The sequence below is a fragment of the Drosophila albomicans genome, chromosome X, assembly GCF_009650485.2.
Source record: "Drosophila albomicans strain 15112-1751.03 chromosome X, ASM965048v2, whole genome shotgun sequence".
Classification (NCBI taxonomy): Eukaryota; Metazoa; Arthropoda; class Insecta; order Diptera; family Drosophilidae; genus Drosophila; species Drosophila albomicans.
In genome coordinates this window covers 29,569,599-29,589,849 of record NC_047627.2, presented here as the reverse complement: position 1 = coordinate 29,589,849, position 20,251 = coordinate 29,569,599, and the positions used below count along the sequence as shown (strand labels likewise).

At 36.8% G+C, this 20,251-nt stretch overlaps 4 protein-coding genes across 4 annotated transcripts in view; all 4 read right to left on the bottom strand.

Moving 5' to 3' along the window:
- Positions 1 to 7,353: 7,353 nt before the first annotated feature.
- LOC117577932 (pepsin A-like) lies at positions 7,354 to 8,723 on the bottom strand. The gene has a single exon (XM_034262935.2). The coding sequence runs from the start codon at positions 8,700 to 8,702 to the stop codon at positions 7,392 to 7,394; it is 1,311 nt and encodes a 436-aa protein (XP_034118826.1). The 5' UTR covers positions 8,703 to 8,723; the 3' UTR covers positions 7,354 to 7,391.
- Positions 8,724 to 9,957: 1,234 nt separating this feature from the next.
- The window catches only part of LOC117571689 (lysosomal aspartic protease-like), a 195,498-nt gene continuing 185,204 nt past the window's right edge, over positions 9,958 to 20,251 (bottom strand). The window contains exon 2 of the mRNA XM_034253979.2: positions 9,958 to 11,306. Coding sequence (XP_034109870.1) covers positions 10,054 to 11,223 — 1,170 coding nt within the window. The 5' untranslated portion in view covers positions 11,224 to 11,306 and the 3' untranslated portion in view covers positions 9,958 to 10,053. The remainder of the gene's footprint in view (positions 11,307 to 20,251) is intronic.
- LOC117577641 (lysosomal aspartic protease-like) lies at positions 11,899 to 13,186 on the bottom strand. The gene has a single exon (XM_034262510.2). It carries the CDS (start codon positions 13,138 to 13,140, stop codon positions 12,019 to 12,021), a length of 1,122 nt encoding a protein of 373 aa, XP_034118401.1. The 5' UTR covers positions 13,141 to 13,186; the 3' UTR covers positions 11,899 to 12,018.
- Positions 15,967 to 17,131, bottom strand: LOC117577713 (lysosomal aspartic protease-like). Its single transcript, XM_034262616.2, has one exon. The coding sequence runs from the start codon at positions 17,127 to 17,129 to the stop codon at positions 16,002 to 16,004; it is 1,128 nt and encodes a 375-aa protein (XP_034118507.1). The 5' UTR covers positions 17,130 to 17,131; the 3' UTR covers positions 15,967 to 16,001.

Here is a 20,251-nt window from a genome sequence, read left to right as displayed (position 1 = left end):
AGTTTGACCCAATTTCCATTGACCATTTCAACATTTTGTTGCTTGCCGCCAAAAATTGCTACAAATTACACATTTTGCTTGGTATCTCGACAAAAGTGTGCCGCATGCGTGCCTCATGCCTCATGCCACATGCCTCACATGCAACGAGCCACAAGGAGCTGAAGGTGGCTGCTGTTAAGGGGTTAGCCAAAAACTTTTACTCATTGCAATTAAGTCACAACGCGCGATGCAGCAGATTAAAGTAAATAATATCAATAATAACAGCAGCAGCAGCTACAACAATAACTCATAAACTGTAATCACTTACACGAACGACCCAAAAAGCAAATATTAAAAGAACTGATAGACTAGGAGTTATGCTGTAGACAATGCATAAGAAAACTATTCACGAGATCAACTCAACTTCATTACTTTTCATACTACTGACAACTTTATCCTGCTTTTTATACGACATTTTTGTAATTTTAGTACTACTTTTTTTTTATGAGAATTTTAAATAAAATGTATATTTCAAAACACTAAAAATTATTGCAACTATCAACTCTAATATAGTAAAATACAAATAGTCGACAGTTCTTAAGTTATTTTAGTAATATTCTCCACACTATCAAACTTGCTTGACTATAAAAAAAAGAATAAAGCTTTTCTTTCATAGAGAATGCAAAAAAGTTGTTAATATTTGAAGCAAATAAGTAATCTACTGAGAGCTTCATCATGATTTTTATATGAAATTTGTGTACTTTTAGTACAAGTATATGTTTATGCCGATAGTCCTGAAACTCTGAGAACAAACAAGTTATATAAAAATAAAGCCATTTGGCTGTTAAATTTATTAAATACTTATTTGAAAACACAAAAATTATAGCAACTGCCAACTCAAATATAATATACAGCTGTAAACTTTAAAATAGCAGTGCGACGGGAACAAAACTACATAACGTTTTTTTTTTTTTTTTTTTTTTTTTTTTGTTATTCCTCTTAGTTGATCGTTCGCACACTGCCTTTGTATATAATAAATATTCTATATAGTAAAATTAAATCATAAATCTTAAGTTATTTTTAGTAGTATTCTCGACTCTATTAAACTTGTTTGACAATTTCAATTCTCGAATAAAGTTTGCCCTTCATAGCGATAGCAAATAAATGATCATTTATTGAAGCAAAGTTCTCAAAATACCCTCGCTTTATTTCCACGCTTAACGGAGGTATGGAAAGCTCCCTGAACCGCAGCGAATTGGCGTCGCGCCTTATCGCAGTTATCCTTTTTGATTTATCTCGCCACTCACACGTCTCACACTCTCTCGCCGTGAACCCCAAACTACTAATTGCGTTTACAATAAACAATTTTACAATTAAGTATGTATTACAACAACAACAGCAACAACAATAATAACAGCAGCAGACAAGTTGGCAAGTCCGGCAGCAGCGATGGCAGCTCGACAGCGCAGCTTAACAAAATTTATCGATTGACTTTTCTTATCAGATGTGACGTGCTTCTTATTAGGTTTTTTTTTCTCCCGGTTGTGCTTTTGCTTCTGAATTTGCTTGCTTGCTTGCTTGCTGTGCCCCCTTTTGCTTTCTTTCTTCGTAGGCCAAATGGGAAATTGTTGGACTCGTCTTATCTGTGCACTGAGAACTGCGAAAGAACAACAGCAACAACGTGGTTAACTTTATCAGTAACTTTGCATCTGGCAACGCTGTTTCGTTACTCTTTCCTCTCTTCTATCTCTCACTCTCTTTCTATCTCTCTCGCTTTTAATGCAACTGGCATATGCCAAGCGCTTTGCCAAATAGTTGCAAACTTATTTACATTTAATTTGCATATTTGGAAATACACAAGGCGATCTCTCTCTCTCTCTCACTCTAGAGTTAAAGATTTTAGAGTTGTCGCATATTTAGCTGCCAATAAGCAAATACATATCGAAGATGTTGTGTGCTGCCGACATTGTTTGTCAAAGCCCAACACAGATTTGCCATTTGTCCAGTTGAGAAAAGTTAGTAATAGTATAGAATATCGATTTTTTCTATCTCTAGATCATTATAAGTTGTACCTTATTATTAAGATTTCTACTTAATAATTACAAATCGATTTTTAAAAATTCACGATTTTTAAATAAAGTAGATTATAAATCATAAAAATATGATTGATATTTGATTTTATATCTCAGATATTTGATTACGATCTTTCATCTAACGTATTTTACTATATCACAATCTTTCATTGAAAAAGAGAAGGAAATTTCATATCATAAGAAGAAATTATAAATAATGATTATTAATTGATTTTATATCTCACATATTTGTTTGCTATACTTAATCTAAAGAATTGTACCTTATGGCAATCTCTCATCGACTTTTAATATAGATGGGGAAGAAAATTTAGTTTATAAAAATAATCAGTATTTAATCTATAAATGGTATATGTATATATTTGGTAAATTTGCGAACAGTTTAATAGTTAAAATACAAATGGAAATAGCTTGCTAAATATGTTAAATAAATAGTAAGAATAGTTTAAAAATCGATTCCAGTTCTAGCAAAGATCTTTGATTAGCCGCAACTCAGAAAACTTTACCGTCTAGTTTTTATCGTCTACTAACATTTTCGCTTGGCTGTGTTTGGGCACAAACTACGCGTATGCTGAAAATGCAGATGAATCGAACGAACGAAGCTGTTATCAATAATGTTTGTGTGTGCGTAAAATGTGTTTGATTGCCGCGGAGAAGCAAAAACGAAAAAGTAGTTGTTGGTCGGACTTATCGACAACAAGTTGTTGCTGTTGTTGCTGCACATCGATAATCATTAGTTAAGTTGTTAACTGATTTCGTTTAGAGATTTGTCAAGCTGAGCCGCAGATTGGTTAAATGTCCCGACGCTGAGCCGGCTTTAGTCGTTGTGTTATTTTTTTTTGCAAATATTTTAATGTGATTTATTGACAACAACAACAGCAACAACAACAAGTTTAACAATAAATCAAGCGCTTTGCCAACTAATGAGACAGATTGCAGCAAGTAAAAAGAGAGTCCAAGCGAGACAGAGAGAGAAGCAAAACAAGATCAAGATGCGAGATGCGAAATGGAGATCGAAATCGAAATCGAAACCGACAACAACCAAGAGTCGAACTTTTGCAGTCGAAAGGTGAACTGTGGGTCAAGATCGTGTGGTCGTCGTCCAATGCTTCCAATTACAACAAATGATATTTTATTGGTATTTGATGAGCGTCGAAATGTGCAATTGCTTGGCCAATAAATTTTAAGCCGAGCGGCTTCTCGAGTTCCTCGAGACAATTGCACTCGTTATTATTATTAAGCCCAACGCTCATTAGAGATCGATCGATTGATTCCAGCAATCCATCCATCCACCAGCCCACCAACAAAGAGTCCATTCGCTTGTGTGTTGTTCTTACTTCTTTTCCCTTTTTTTTTTTTGGTTTTTTTGGTTTTTTTGCAACGTGTGTGGGAGCCTTGGGAGAACCTTTTGCCACTTGACTGCCTGTGGCATCGTCGCATTGCGTATAATTCCTAATCCCGGGTACAAAGAAGCACAAAAAATAACATCACATAAATAATGCGAAATGCAGTTCACTTCATCTTCGGCTCATCATCATCTCAATTCTCAACCTCAACCTCAACCTCCTCCTTCTACTTCAACTTCAACTTCAAGTAACATTCAACTTATTCTTCGCCGTCTGCAGTTTCACAATAAATCACGCGTTTCGTTGGCGGCCCAATTAAGCGCACTCTCCAACAACGAACTCAAGGAAACATTTGTATCTTAGTTGGCTTTTTCTTCCTTTTTTTTTGTGTGGTTCTTGTGCAACGGTTTCTGCTCCAGATGCAACTCAATCAGCTGAGCCGCAAGCTTAAATGTAATCCACAAGAGAACATTGTTTATCATTGGCATTGCGTACGTTTTGCATCTTTTGCTAAACCATAGGAATTTGTGTCTCTAATATACATGCTACATTCAAGTTTACTAAATTTTGATTGTAGAGTGTTAGAGATTACTTAAAAGATACTAATATAAAAGAAAAATCTTGACAAAATCTTATCTTAAATTATTTTGGAAGAAGAGTATGAAGTTGAAAGATTACTTTTATAATTCTTATTTAAGAAATGGTTGAATATCTGGTATATTTTCTACTCTATGGGATATTTGGAATGTATCAGTATCAAAGACACTTGATGCAGCTTAAAGATACGATTGAAAACCGCTAAAGTTACATTTGACTATTCAAAGATACTTTTCGAACTTCTCAAACATTTCTTTTCGTAACTTACAGATTACATTTTAATTAAACGCTATTTGCAATTGCAACTCAAAAGTTGAATTTGCTTCTTACAGCTATATTTTATAGCTAACAGCATTTGACAATTACTTTTGCATCTTTAAGTTGTTTAGAATTCAAACACAAATACATTTGAATCTTTTAATATGTGGATACCTAATTTCATATTATTTCATTACTAAATTTCATTTTTATTTTATCACTTGATTTTATATTAATTTAATTAATTAATTTTATTTATATTTTTTTACTTAATTTCATATAATTTCCGCCGAAAATTTTAACCATCAAGTGATTTTCTTGATTGAAGTTTTATGTGGTTTTTTAGATCACACTTTCAATTTTATATGATTTAATAAATATTTTCATTGTGAAATGCATTTGCATCTAGCAGATACTTTTGTATTTTACAAATGCTTTGAACTCAATTCAATATATTTTTTTGTAATGTATTTGGTAGATTTTTAAGTATATTTTCTATACTTTTTCATCCTAGTAAGCGTATATTTATTTGGAGGATGATTAGAATATATCGTAGCATCAAATGCATTTGTATCTTTGAAATACTTTGCGCGGCAGTGACTTCTCAATTGCAATTGCAACTTGCAGATACTTATGTAGCTTTAAGATACTTTTATATCTTTATGGATGTCAACATATCGTTTGTGTTAAGAATTGAACTGAAATTGATTCTCTAGCATCAAATGCTTTTGTATCTCACAGATACTTTTGAATCTTTTGCATGACAAAGTGACTTTTTAACTGCAATTGCATCTTGCAGATATATTTGTATCTTTGAGATACTTTTGTATCTTCCAACTGCTTTTTTTTCTATATTGCATATTGCAGATACTTTTGTATCTTTGAGATACTTTTGTGTCTTTGAGATACTTTTGCATCCTCCAACTGCCTTTTTAACTGCAATAGATACTTTTGTATCTTTGAGATACTTTTGTATCTTTGAGATACTTTTGTATCTTCCAACTGCTTTTTTAACTGATTTTTTAACTTGCAGATACTTTTGTATCTTTGAGATAACTGATTTTTTAACTTGCAGATACTTTTGTATCTTTGAGATACTTTTGTATCTTTTAACTGCTTTTTAACTGATTTTTTAACTTGCAGATACTTTTGTATCTTTGAGATACTTTTGTATCTTCCAAGTACTTTTGACAAAGTATTTTTTCAACTGCTACTGCAATTGCATCTTCAAGATACTTTTGTATCTTTGAGATACTTTTGAATCTTCCAATTGCTTTTTTAACTGCAACACTTGTGTATCTTTGAGATACTTTTGTATCTTTGAGATACTTTTGTATCTTTGAGATACTTTTGTATCTTTGAGATACTTTTGTATCTTCCAACTGCTTTTTTTCTATGTTGCATATTGCAGATACTTTTGTATCTTTGAGATACTTTTGTATCTTCCAACTACTTTTGACAAAGTGTTTTTTCAACTGCTACTGCAATGGCATCTTCAAGATACTTTTGTATCTTTGAGATACTTTTGTATCTTGAAACTGATTTGTCAAGATTTGAATTGAAATTGATTCGAAAATATTTCTACCATCAACTGCAATTGCATCTTGCAGATACTTTTGTATCTTTTTTTTGTCTTTCATACTATTAACTTTGCTAATCAAGAACATTTTCTCCTCTTCTTCTTATTTGCAGCACATCACAAAAGAACAACAAACAACAGATACAATGGAGCACATTATGAATCCATTCATGCTGCCCGCCTATCTGCTGGGTCATCCACCACCGCCACCACATCCGCATCCCCACTCGCATCCTCATCCCCACTCGCATCCTCATCAACACTCGCATCCACATTTGCATGCATTGACACACGTCTCGCCAGCCAGTTCATCAAATTCCGCCATCGTTGGCTCAACATGCGGCGGAGGGGATGGAGGGGGAAACAGCGCGAGCTCGACAGGATCCAGCTCGACAACGAAACCAAAACGCTGGGGCGCACCGCCAATCAATTTGGCCGGACAATTCATCAATCCGGCGACGGGCAAAAAGCGCGTTCAATGCTCCATTTGCTTCAAGACCTTTTGCGACAAGGGAGCGCTGAAGATTCACTTTTCGGCGGTGCACTTGAGGGAGATGCACAAATGCACTGTGGATGGTTGCAACATGGTGTTCAGTTCGAGACGTTCGCGGAATCGAAGTTGAGCCCGAGGAAACCGATGTGGAGACCGAACTTTATTGCAGCCTCAGCCTGGCCAGCAATAGCAATAGAGTGGCCTGTTGTCCCGAAGAAGAAGAAGAGGAAGAGGAGGAGGATGGGGAGGGAGAGGGACAACAACAGGAGGAGCGTCCGCTCGATTTCAGTTTGCACAAGCGACGCGATGCCGCCGCCGCCAACTGAAGTAAGTTCCTAATATATACCAAAAGCTATGTTTTTGGTATATTTATATAGGACTTCATATGGAAATATACCACAGATCATAAAATATGCCAAAATTATTTTTTAAATAATACCACACTGCTTTGTTTGACAATCTGACATATTTTATATTTTTGGTATATTTTGAATAGATTGATATACCAAATATAGCCATCAGTATATTAATTTGGTATATTTTATAGATAATACCGCACTTCATTGTTTGACAATCTGGCATATTTTGTACTCTATGGTATATTTGAATGTAAAAGTATATTGTTATACCAAAAATAGACTTTGGTATATTATACAAATATTACTGGACTGTTTCATTTGAGAATATGATATATTCTGTACTCAATGGTATAGTTTGAATGTATTAGTATTTTGATATACCAAAAAAAGGCTTGGGTAAATTGATTTGGTATATTTTATAAATAATACCACACTGCTTTGATTGGAAATCTGGTATGTGTGAGTATATTGCTATACCAAATATAGCCTTTTGTATTTAATTTGGAATATTTATAAAAATAATACCGCTTTTTGACCATCTGACATATTTTATACTCTCTATGGTATATTTTTTTGAGCACACTCGACTGAAACTTCCTTACTAGTTTTTAATATAAAGTAATTAAAGGCAATCAACTTTGATTTGAAAAAAAACAATGTATATAATTTATTTGTTGCTAGCTACAAGATTCAACGCATTTTCACAAAGAAACACAGGATATTCAAAAGAGTGAGAAGCATGCAGTAGAAGGCCGAACCGCTGACCAATCCCGAACTGGCATTATCCGTATAGTGTAGTCCCTGAACGGAGGCGAAACCAATACGATTCTGTCCCAAATCGAATTCTGCGTAGTACTGCCTCAGAAAGACATCGCCCAAGATCCAGAAGTCGATGCCATCGGCAGCCAAAACACCCAGCGAACACTCCCCATCCGAGCTAATAATATACGCCGATGGTGGGACACCAAAGACATTGCCGGCAATATTGAACTTGAGAACGGGCAGCGAACTGATCGTGTCACAATTGACAGAGCCATCCAAATCGCTGGAGACCAAACTGAAGATCGTTTCATACGCAGCGCTGGGTGCGATAATCAACGAGGTGCCCGTGTCAGCCACGGCGGAGCACAAGCTGCACAATTGAACGCCAGCGATGTAGGCGCTCTGCACGGTGAACATCCAATAGTCCTCGACGGTGACGGGGACGTAGGTCATATTGCCGGCATAATACGCCGGATCGGAGCCACCAAAGATGAGTTCACCGCCCGAGCTCGAGGTGTCGTCCGCCAAATAGAATGAGAAAACCGGTTGACTTATCAAACCCTGCATGTACATATTGTAAAACGGAGGGATCACACTATCCGCGGCCAAAGAATAGTATCCCATGCCCAGAATGCCATCGAAAGCCATGCCCTCGAATGAAGAATCCAACTCAGAGGTGGCCATGGCAAATGTTTGATTTGTTATCGTTAGTCCGCTGATGATCACCGTATCGGAGGCGAGAATGCCGGTAATTCCACCCGATCCATAGGTGAGCTTAATGCTCTCGCCATTCGCCACATAGGTTGACGATATGCTGGGATCATAGCTATCGGTGCCATAGCACGCTTGACTCGTGCAATTGTATGATGGCACCCACAAATTCGCCGATCCCGTGTCGAACAGCACCATAAAGATGACCGGCGGTGTGCCAATGCTTATTTCACCATAATAATACATATTCCTCGAGTTCATCAACGTCTCCTCGCTCAGTTGTGATGATGCCGTTGTCGTCGACGTTCCATTTGTGATATTCTGGACCGTATCCAAGTTTGTCACGTATCGATTACGCATCTGTAGCACTTCGGACATGATTGTAGTTCGATTAATGTGAGGATTCACTTTCTTGTGCAACGGCATGCGATGCAACTTGGTTGCTGCAGCAGCAGCAGCAGCATCGACAGCAACGGACAGCAGCAACGCGCTGCCGAGTATGAGTAATAATGCCCTCGAAAACAGCATATCGCTTGGATATAGTACACCTCGATACTGAAACTACTGGCGACGATGGCACACAATTTTATAGAGCAGACGGCGTGAACAAAAGCCGCAGTGCTTTTTGTTATCAGTGTTTGGGGAAATCAATCAAATCGAATGCAAATCTGACATAGATAAGATTGTTTATATCGAAAACGAGCACGAAAACTTAAAAGGTAGTCACTGTGATGGTATTTTAAGCGCCCCCAAAACCACAAAGCACGCTCAACAAATTCCCCCTCCCAGTAATAGATACAGGTGCCGGTCGAAGAAGCTTCGTCATCGATGACGATGATAGCGCTATAACGATAACATAAAGAAAATTAAATCTCATTTGCAGAGTAAGGGACAGAGGACAAAGAGAAAGAGAATTAAAAACTAATGAAGTTACATTAGAAAAGCAATTGTTTACCTAAAACTCATTTAGTAATTGAAAATTCCACACGAATTATCTTCAAAGTCACATTAATAAATGACAAATTTAATAGTTGTGCAATTGCTCATTCTATACTTGTATAATTGCTGACGAACATTGGTAATTCGGAAGTAAGGTATTAAGAAATCAAATCTAAAATATTATTCCGGAATTTAACAAAAAAAAAGGTATTGTCAAGTGTGCCCGACTGTTAGATATCCGCCACCCGATTTAAACATAATCAAGACAGTGCAGTATTAATTTTAAAATATACCACATATTGTAAAAAATACTAAACTCTACATTCGGTATATTGATGTAGTACTAGTCAAAATTGATAAAAAAAAAAAAAACATACCAAAATATACCAAATGTCATATTTGGTATATTAATAGTGTACATTCAAAATATACCATTGAGTACAAAATATATCAGATTTCTTAAATAACTATTACAATTTATATATAATCGGTGACGACACACAAATTAATTGTTGCCACAGAACTGGAATACCCTCATACAATTTGTGTATCGGGTATAAAAATCTAATTCAAATAACAGTGCTCCAGGTTACTTTATTTTTAATTCAGCAGCCGTGCCATATACATACATACATATGTTTTTGGACATTTTCGGCAACATTTAAAGAAGCAAAATTTTTTTATGACACTTTACTGCAGATCGTGAAACTTAAAAAAAGCTTTGTGGTAATCATTTTATAGAAAATTAATATATTCCTTGTATTTATTAAATTTCAAGACATTTTCAACAATTGAATCTAAGCTATAAGTCAAACAATACAAAAAATTTAAGTATTCACAAAGCCATATGACATATTGAACAACATTTTGAACACAACTTAAAATTACCTATTATGCATTAGATATGATTTTCAATTGTCATCAGTGATAGTTTAATTGCTTAAGCAACTGGAGCGAAACCAATGCGATTATTTCCCATATCAAACTCAGTGTAGTATTGTCCAATGAAGACAGCGCCCAAGACCCACAAATCGGTGCCCAAATATACGAAAGCTGACGCGCACTGGTTTTTGACTTTAATAATGTATGCAGATGGTGTCAGAGTGAATTTGCCGGTGCCAATTTTGAAGGTAATGACAGGCATCGAGCTGACACTGGAGCAATCGACCGAGCCGTCATTTCTCACATTGAGGATCTGGTTCAACAGAATATAGGCATCGTAAGGGGGAAAAATCACCGAGCTGCCGGTATCAACAACAGCCTGACAATTGTTGCACAGCGAACGACCATTAACAGAGGCGCCAGCCATGGTGAATTGCCAGTATCCCTGCTTAGAGACGGGCACATATGTGAGATTTCCCTTGTACAGCGACGGATCGGAACCACCGAAGATTAATTCACCTCCATTACTGGAGGTGCCAGCACGAGCCAAATAGAAGGAGAATACTGGATGTTTAACAAGTCCCTGCGAGACCATTTTGTAGAAGGGAGGGACAACATTGTCCTCAGAAATATTCTGATATCCCATGCCAAGAATACCATCGAACTTATCGGTTTCAAAATTGCCACCGGGGTCATCGGTGGCTTCAGCAAAGGTCTGATTAGCGATGGACAATCCATTGACATTGACGGTATCGGTGGACAAAAATCCGAACACGCTGCCACTGCCATACATAAGGAAAAAACTTGTGCCATTCGCAACATAGCTGGAGGACGCTCTTGAGTCGTATTCATTGTGCACTTTGCATGCCTCCGTCCAACATGCTTTCGAAGGTACCCACAGATTGGACGAACCGGTATCGAAGATCACCTTAAAGTCCTTGGCTGGTGTGCCAATGGAGATGACACCATAGTAAACCATGTTTATGTAGTTGGAAAGGTGTTCGTGGTTACTAGAAGAGGTCTGAGGCAGTCCATACTTTGCCCGCACCTCGGCCTTAATGTTGCCACGCGTCTTCACAAAGTTCTCCACCTTCAGCAAAGGGACGCGATGCAGTTCGGCGCTCGCCACAGCGAGTAGAACAGCCACAATTGTGATTACTTTTTGCATTATGTATTTGAATGTTGCCTTATAAAATTCAACTAATTTTGAAACACTTCCAATTCTCATATTTATACCAAATTGCTTATCACAATCATATTGGAATTATTTGGCAAACCGCAAAGCACCCCCATCAAAATGTTCACGTATGCCTTGCTTATTAAATAGGGGCAGGTGCGTGGTAAAAGCTTCATCATTGTAGAAGAGAGTGTAAAACAATTGCACGATAAGAAAGCCAAAACTATTAAAACTGCAGGTATTAAGTAAATAAAGAGAGATTTCAATAATAAGCATTTAAGTTTCATTAGTAAAGTTCCACTTGGATGATTAATCACTCCGAAAAATGAAATCAGCTTTGCTAATTAAATAAATTTTAATAAACAAATCATATTCAAAGCGAAAGCAGTATTAACGTTAAAAAATACAGGAATATACACAAGAATACTGAAATATACCAAGTATATACTATTACATTCAAAATATACCATATACCATAGAGAACAACTAAAGCAATAATACAAAATAGATAAATGTCCATAAGCTGTATAATTTAATAAACCAATTATTTTCAATGCTACACCAAAAATATACTGAAATATACCAATTATATACTATTCCACACAAAATATATAATAGGGAACAAAAAATTTCATTTTCGACTCGAGCAATAATACAAATTAAAGAAATAGCCATCACAGCTCTAAACTCCCACACAATTAAATAATAAAAAAAACGGTGGCCAAATGATATTACAAAAGTTTATGCGCACAAAACACAAAACTAACTACAAACAGTTAGACCCAATATGTTTGTTCTACTATATATAATTTGATTTTCGTTTGCTATCACTGATAGTTTAATTGCTTAAGCAACTGGAGCGAAACCAATGCGATTGTTGCCCAAGTCAAACTCAGTGTAGTACTGTCCAATGAAGACATCGCCCAAGATCCAGAAATCGGTGCCCATATACTGGAAGGCCGACTGGCACTCACCATCCGACTGAATGATGTATGCAGATGGTTCCAGGGTGAAGCTGCCGGTGCCAATGTTGAAGGTAATGACAGGCAACGAGCTGACACTGGAGCAATCGACCAGACCCTCATCGTCCACATTCAGGATCTCGTTCAGCAGCTCATAGGCATTGGCAGGGGCAACAATCAGAGAGGTGCCGGTATCAGCAATAGCCTGGCAGTCATCACACAGCGAGTAACCATCGACAGAGGCGCCAGCCATGGCGAATTGCCAGTATCCCTGCTCAGAGATGGGAACATAGACCAGATCTCCCGAGTACAACGATGAATCGGAGCCACCGAAGATCAGTTCACCACCGTTGGTGGTGGAGGTGCCAGCACGAGCCAAGTAGAAAGAGAAGACCGAGCTGTCGACAAGTCCCTGCGAGACCATGTTGTAGAAGGGAGGCACAACATTGTCCTGAGAAATAGACTGATATCCCATGCCGAGAATACCATCGAATTTGGCATCATTGAAGTTGGTTCCGGGCTCATTGGTGGCCTCAGCAAAGGTCTGACTAGCGATGGACAGTCCATTGACATTGACGGTATCGGTGGACAGAATTCCGGTCAAGCTGCCAGTGCCATACTGAATGGAGAAGCTCTCTCCATTGGCCACATAGCTGGAGGACGCACTCGAGTCGTATTGATTGTGGACTTCGCATGCGTAGCTGTCGCAGGTATTCGAAGGCACCCACAGGTTGGAGGAACCGGAATCGAAGAGCACCTTAAAGTCTTGGGCAGGTGTGCCAATGGTGATGGCACCATAGTAGGCCATGTTCATCGAATTGGAAAGCTCCTCGCCGTTGACGGAACGGGTCTGGGGAAGTCCATACTTGGCACGCAGATGCTCCACCTCAGCCTTGACGTTGCCACGTGTCTTGACGAAGTTCTCCACCTTGAGCACAGGGACGCGATGAAGTTCGGCGCTGGCGACGGCCAGGATAACGGCCAGAAGTGTGATTGCCTTTAGCATTGTGTATTTGGTTATTTGTCTACTGAAATTCGACTAATTCTTAAGCAGTGCTAAGTCGAATATTTATAGCAAATTGCTTATCACAAGCGTATTGGAAAAATTATATGGCAAATCTGAGTATTTCGATAAGATTGTTAATATCGACGACACAAGTTGAATTCAATTGCCTTGACTGAGTATTTATTATCTATTCAGGTGTGCTGCACGGACTTCACTGACGATGATGACTTCACTGATTCTCCGATTCCGATTCCAATTTCGATTCTGATTCCCTGAAGAGGGCATTAGTTCTTTGGCACTTTATCGACGGCGGCGCTGTCGGTGTCTGTTTGATTGCCCAAAGGGAAAGCTTCAAAAGTCGCTCAAGTGCTCTCACACCCCATATAATATGTATGTATGTACATACATTACGCTAATCAATATTACGTTCTCAATTTGTCAACCCTTCAAGCTCACGTATCTAACCCATTTGTTTTCGCAGCACCAGCCAAGACAGGCTAATCAGTTGCTTTGTTTACGAATTTTCACTGTTCGTTCACTTCTACTGTGAAATGCAAGCTTGAAAAACCCAAAAATTACAGATGTAATCAAAAAGAATTTAAAATTTGGCTGTGATGTCCCCATGACAGTCTTCATAAAGCGAATTAATGCATCGATCTTCATACGTATAAGGTATGAAGACTCAAATAAATTCCCACTTTATCTACATAATTACTCATTATATTAATTGATTAATTTGTTTTGTATTAAATAATTTTCTTTTTTTAGAAATCTTTATTTAAATGTATTTTATTTATATTCTTAAACAACATGTCGACCACATAAACTACTGCTGGGTCGTTCAAAAAGCAAACAAAAAGTGAACTAGCTGAGCATGTTGACCATTATCATTATTTTTCGTTCAGTAACTCGATCGCTAGTTCCTTTATTTCATGAGGCTTTTTATTGCTATATATTTTACATATTTAAATAATTAAATTTGTATTTTATTATGTTACAAAACAAACTGAACGATTAGCATAAGTACATAGAAAAAACAACAATCTAGTTATCAAGTAGAAGGGTATTATAACTTTGTGCCGGCAGGAAATGTATGTAACAGGTAGAAGGAGGCATCTCCGACCCTATAAAGTATATATATTCTTGATCAGCGTCAACAGCCGAGACGATCTAGCCATGTCCGTCTGTCCGTCTGTGTGTCTGTCCGTCTGTCCGTATGAACACCTAGATCTCAGAGACTATATGAGATAGAGCTATAATTTTTTTTCGACAGCATTTGTTATGTTTGCACGCAGATCAAGTTTGTTTTAAATTTTTGCCACGCCCACTTCCGCCCTTGCAAATCAAAAAAATCGAATAAAAAGCGTAATTTTAAAGCTAGAGCGAATTTTGGTATATACAATAATAACTGTAGTAGCTATGATTCCTGAAAATTTGGTTGCGATCAGACAAAAATTGTCGAAGTTATTAAAGAAATACTTTTGTATGGGCAAAAACGCCTACTTACTAGGGGGCTTAGTTGCTTTGGCTGACAATCTGGTATATTGTTCCGTCTACGGTATATTTTGAATGCGATACTATATCTATATACCAAATATACCACTTAGTATATTTTTAGTATTTTGTAGTATTTTGGTATATTTTGAAAATAATACCGCAATATTTTGCTTTCATTCAAAATGGGTAGCGGGTACCTCACAGTCGAGCACACTCGACTGTAGCTTTCTTACTTGTTTTTTTAAATTTTTAACTTAAATAACCAAGCCTGTACTCCGAAGCAGTAAAAAAAAGTTGTATTGCTCTCTTTCTCTCTCTCTCTTTCTCTTTTCCTCTTACTCTTTTTCTTTCCCTCTCTCTCTCTCTCTCTCTCTCTCTCTCTCTCTCTCTCTCTCTCTCTCTCTCTCTCTCTCTCTCTCTCTCTCTCTCTCTCTCTCTCTCTCTCTCTCTCTCTCTCTCTCTCTCTCTCTCTCTCTCTCTCTCTCTCTCTCTCTCTCTCTCTCTCTCTCTCTCTCTCTCTCTCTCTCTCTCTCTCTCTCTCTCTCTCTCTCTCTCTCTCTCTCTCTCTCTCTCTCTCTCTCTCTCTCTCTCTCTCTCTCTCTCTCTCTCTCTCTCTCTCTCTCTCTCTCTCTCTCTCTCTCTCTCTCTCTCTCTCTCTCTTACTCACTCTCTTTCTTTTCTTGAAAATAAACTATTGCAATATAACTCTGCAATAATTTTGAAAAGCTTATCAATGACACGAAACCAATTTGAAATTTGTTTACAATTTTTACACAACAATAAAAGCTTATCGTAAATCATGAACAAACCAACAGATTGCATAATTATACTATAAGCTTGTTTTTCTTTTTTGGCGCGAGCAAAATTGGATGTCAATCTGTCTAATAAAATGTGTTACATATCTTGAAAGCACATCACTAAAGTTGAATGTTAACAATCTCCATTCTTTAATACATATTTTATATCAGAGAGATTAACAATCTCCATTCTGTAATACATATTTTATATCAGCTCTCTCCAAAAAGTTTCATAGCAAATTCTTTATATTATTTCCCTTCTTCCCAACATTACAGCAAAAAGTAAAGAAGAACTTTCGACATTAGTTGTTTTCAACATAATGATTTCAACAAACGCCCGTTGTCATTGTAAAACAACTTCAAAACTCACACCCAAATCGACCTTCATTACAAAAATAACACACCTTAGTGCTATAATCGTTATAACCTCGCTTAGTAGTATTACAACACCTCCAATCACAGCAATGTAAAGTAACTCAAGTGTTTTTCCACTCCTCTGTAATAAAGTCAACTCAAATCAAATACGATACGATTTTACTATAATCACATTTCCATTTATTGCAATACTTAAGCCACTGGAGCAAATCCAATGCGATTATTGCCCAAATCGAACTCGGTGTAGTACTTGCCAATGAAGACATCGCCCAAGATCCAGAAATCTGTGCCCATATACTCGAAAGCCGACTGACACTCGCCATCCGACTGAATGATGTAGGCAGCTGGCTCCAGGTCGAAGGTGGTGCCGCCAATCTTCAGACTCAGCACGGGCATGGAATCAATGGTGGAACAATCAACAAGACCTTCATCGTCCACGTTGAGCAGATTGTTCAAGATCTCGTAGGCATCTTCGGTGACGACAATCAACGAGGTGCCGGTATCGGCAATAGCTTGGCAATCAGAGCACAAGGTCTGGCCATCGATGGTGGCCCCATCCAGTGTGAATTGCCAGTATCCCTGCTCCGAGATGGGAACATAAGTCAAATCACCGGTGTACAGCGATGCATCAGAGCCGCCAAAGATCAATTCACCGCCCTGAGTGGTGGAGGTGCCATCGCGTGCCAAATAGAATGAGAAGACCGAATCATCGACCAACTTTTGTGAGACCATGTTGTAGAAGGGAGGCACAACATTGTCCACGGCCAACGATTGATAAGCCATGCCGAGAATACCATCGAATTTGGCATTATTGAAGCTGGTGCCAGGCTCAGAGGTGGCCTCGGCGAATGTTTGGCTCGTGATCACCAGTCCATTGACATCGACGGTGTCGGTGGAAAGGAAACCGGACAAACTTCCCGAACCGTATTGAATGGAGAAGCTTTCGCCGTTGGACACATAGGTCGATGATTTGTCGTGATCGTACTGATTGTGATTCATACAGGCGATGTCAAAGAACCAGCATTTGCTCGATGGCACCCACAGATTCGATGAACCCGAGTCGAAGAGCACCTTAAAGCTCTGCGGAGGTGTGCCAATGGTGATGGCACCGTAGTAGGCCATGTTGATGTAGTTGGAGAGCTCCTCCTCGTTGACATCACGGGCCAGGGGCAATCCATACTTGGCACGCAGATGCTCCACCTCGGCCTTGACATTGCCGCGTGTCTTCACGAAATTCTCATGCTTGTAGATCGGCATGCGATGCAGTTCAGCGCTGGTCAACGCCAGGACGATGGCAAGAATTGCAATTGACTTAAACATTATTGTCGACTTGAATTCAACTAATTAGATTCCACTACTCTGACTCTTATTTATACCAAGATGTGAATGGTTCAGGTTCTGCTTCTAATCAAAATTGGCGTGCGCAAGGCAATCAAATCACAGCACAGATTCGACTCGAGATAAGGGGTTAATATCTGCTCCTTCGATTGTTATTGTTATCAAGCAAGCCGCAACGATCAGACGATCAGACAAGTGGCTCCTTCTATTGGCTCATTTTTATTTGTTTTACGTCATCGCTCATTAGGTTTCATCAGCAGCAGCAAAGTAATGCGAAATCTCAAGTGCGAGACAATTGGCCACTTTATTAGCAGACGAGATATTCCTAACAACATTTCTTATCACAAAACTCCAAGCAACAACAATTTTGGCGAATTATAAATTCCAAGAATATTCCCTATATTGATATTTTGCGTGTGTCGCAAGAAAAGCGTCTGGATAACGATTTCGAAAATCTCTTAATGCCCGAAAACTAAAATTAAATAGTGTCTTCAATTGACATCCGTTAAAAATGTTTTACATTACCTTACTAACTTTTGCATAATCATCCATCTAATCGCTTACTTGAAAATAGAACGTTGTAATTGCCCCATTTTTAACAAGTTGACGAAGTCTCTTAAAGTTTTTATACCCGCTATCCATAGGATAGAAGGGTATTATAAAGTAAATTTATTCTTGATCAGCGTATGTCTGGTATATTTTGTAGTCTATGGTATATTTTAAATGTATTATATCATTATACCCAATATATCACTTTAAGTATTTTTGAGGTATATTAATTTGGTTGTTGTTGCTTTGGATGACAATCTTGTATATTTCGCACTCTTCGGTATATTCTGAATACCGAAGGTATCAATATACCAAATACTCTTAGGTATATTTTGTGGCATATTAATTTGGTATATTTTAAGATATATTTTGACAATTTGGTATATATTGCACCGTCTGGTATATTTTGAATGGTGTACTTTATTAGTACTAAATAGTACTAAAATAAATTTTTAGTATTCTGTGGTATATTATCTTGGTATATTTTAACATATAGAATCTGGTATATTTTTGCACTGTCTGATATATTTTGAATGGTATACTATATTAGTACTAAATAGTACTAAAATAAATTTGTAGTATTTTGTGGTATATTATCTTGGTATATTTCTAACATATAGAATGTGGTATAATTTGTTAATCTGGTATATTTTATTCTCTATGGTATATTTACTAAAGTATAGTACTGTATAAATATACCAAATAGATCTTAGTATATTTTTTGTATATTAATTTGATATATTTAAAAATTAATTCCGCGCTGTTTTGATTTTATTCAGGATGGGTAGCGGGTATTTAACAGTCGAGCTCACTCGGTTGTAGCTTTCCTACTTGTTATCTCTGAAGAATTCCTCTTCTCCCTACACTCCACATTTTTTCGTGTTATAAGAACTCTTTAGGAAACAATATCTCTTGAGACTCAAGTTGGGATTTTCTCCATCGACAAATGCAAGCGACTATTTTAATCGATAGTGTGATTAAGCCATAAGCCACGTCTCGCAGATACGTGTAGCAAGTGTTTGTTTTGAAGCATTTTCAATCTGTTCGTAACATAAAATATAATACATATACCATACATAAAGGGCAACAGCACTCAGTGCTATCTTAAAAGTAGCGCATTCATTGTTTATATAAAGCTTTGTTAAACCAAACAACTTGAAGCTCTTGCGCCTCGTGTTCCAATTGTTATCTGTGTAAATGGCATTTGATGTGCACAATATCTGATTCACTTTTGTTTCTAGAATGGGTCACGCATTTAATTGAGTTTTTGGTTTTGGTTTTTTTATCAGTAATTGTTTATTTCATTCGTTGAAAATTCTTGATAATTTCCATGACAATCGAATGTATAAATAATCTTCATGATCATTTGACTTCAATGCAAATATTAGCATTTAATAACCATATAATTATTTACAAGGTTTACATTTGAGGTTCGCTATCAGCGACCTATTATTTTTTTATTATATGTTGTTTTTATTTTATTCATTTTATAATAGATATGATAAAGAACAAAACCTTTTTATAAACACTCATTGGACTAATTAACTTTGAAAATCAATTTAGAGAATACCTTTTCAATAAAGTTTTTCTAGGTTATTCACTTTATAGGGACAACATATCAATTGTTTTTAATCACTTATTCCAACAAAACGTTTTCAACTTTGCTCAGATCGCATTTTAATCATATCTTCAAGTATTATGGCACGCCCCAGATCCAACAAAAATATCAGATGATGATTGCCTTTGCTTTAACCAAAAACAAAAATCATACGAACACGATTTTGATGCGAAAGAAAGGAGAATATTTAATTCTAATAATATAAATACGTACTCGAGATATGGTGCTATCAATTCCCAACCAGATATTGAAAACAAACCTAACTAAAGAAATTAATAAAGAAATCCACAAAAATTATTTATGTACTTGATTGGTAATATTTCATACATTTTTGACATTTTTGGTCACAAGTCTTTTGATTCTAATCAGCTTATTAGCAATTATAATTAATAAATTTGAATTTCAAATAGCACTTATAGAGCAAGCGAATTTAAAAGAGGTATGAAGCAGAGCAAAGCAGAACTTTTAAGACTTTTAACAAACTTTCTGTAATTTTCAGTATTCTCGAAATACTGACAAGTGAAAAAAGTATTTCAGTATTTTAAAAATACTGAAAATTAGAGAAAAAAATGATAGTAGTATTTTTTAATTTCAGTATTGTATACATACTGAAAAGTAACAGTGTTTCAAATACTAGAAAATACTGAAAATTATAAAACAAAATTGAAAGCAGTATTTCTTAAATTCAGTATTTTCGATATACTGTAAATTTGCGGTAAGTCTATAGAAAATACTGAAAAGTACAGAAACATTTTTAGATGGCAGTATTTTCTAAATTCAGTATTTTAAATATACTGAACAGTAGCAGTATTCCGGTATTTAGAATATACCAAAAATTATAGAAATTCTGCTTCAATTTCAACTGTTTTTTTTTAATCAAAATTTGAATTTATAAATCGAATTTGAACTAGAAACACCTTTGCTTTCCACCTTTCCA

Coding starts and splice junctions, on each gene's coding strand:
- LOC117577932 (XM_034262935.2), bottom strand. CDS start 8,702: ATGCTGTTTTCGAGGGCATTATTACTCATACTCGGCAGCGCGTTGCTG.
- LOC117577641 (XM_034262510.2), bottom strand. CDS start 13,140: ATGCTAAAGGCAATCACACTTCTGGCCGTTATCCTGGCCGTCGCCAGC.
- LOC117577713 (XM_034262616.2), bottom strand. CDS start 17,129: ATGTTTAAGTCAATTGCAATTCTTGCCATCGTCCTGGCGTTGACCAGC.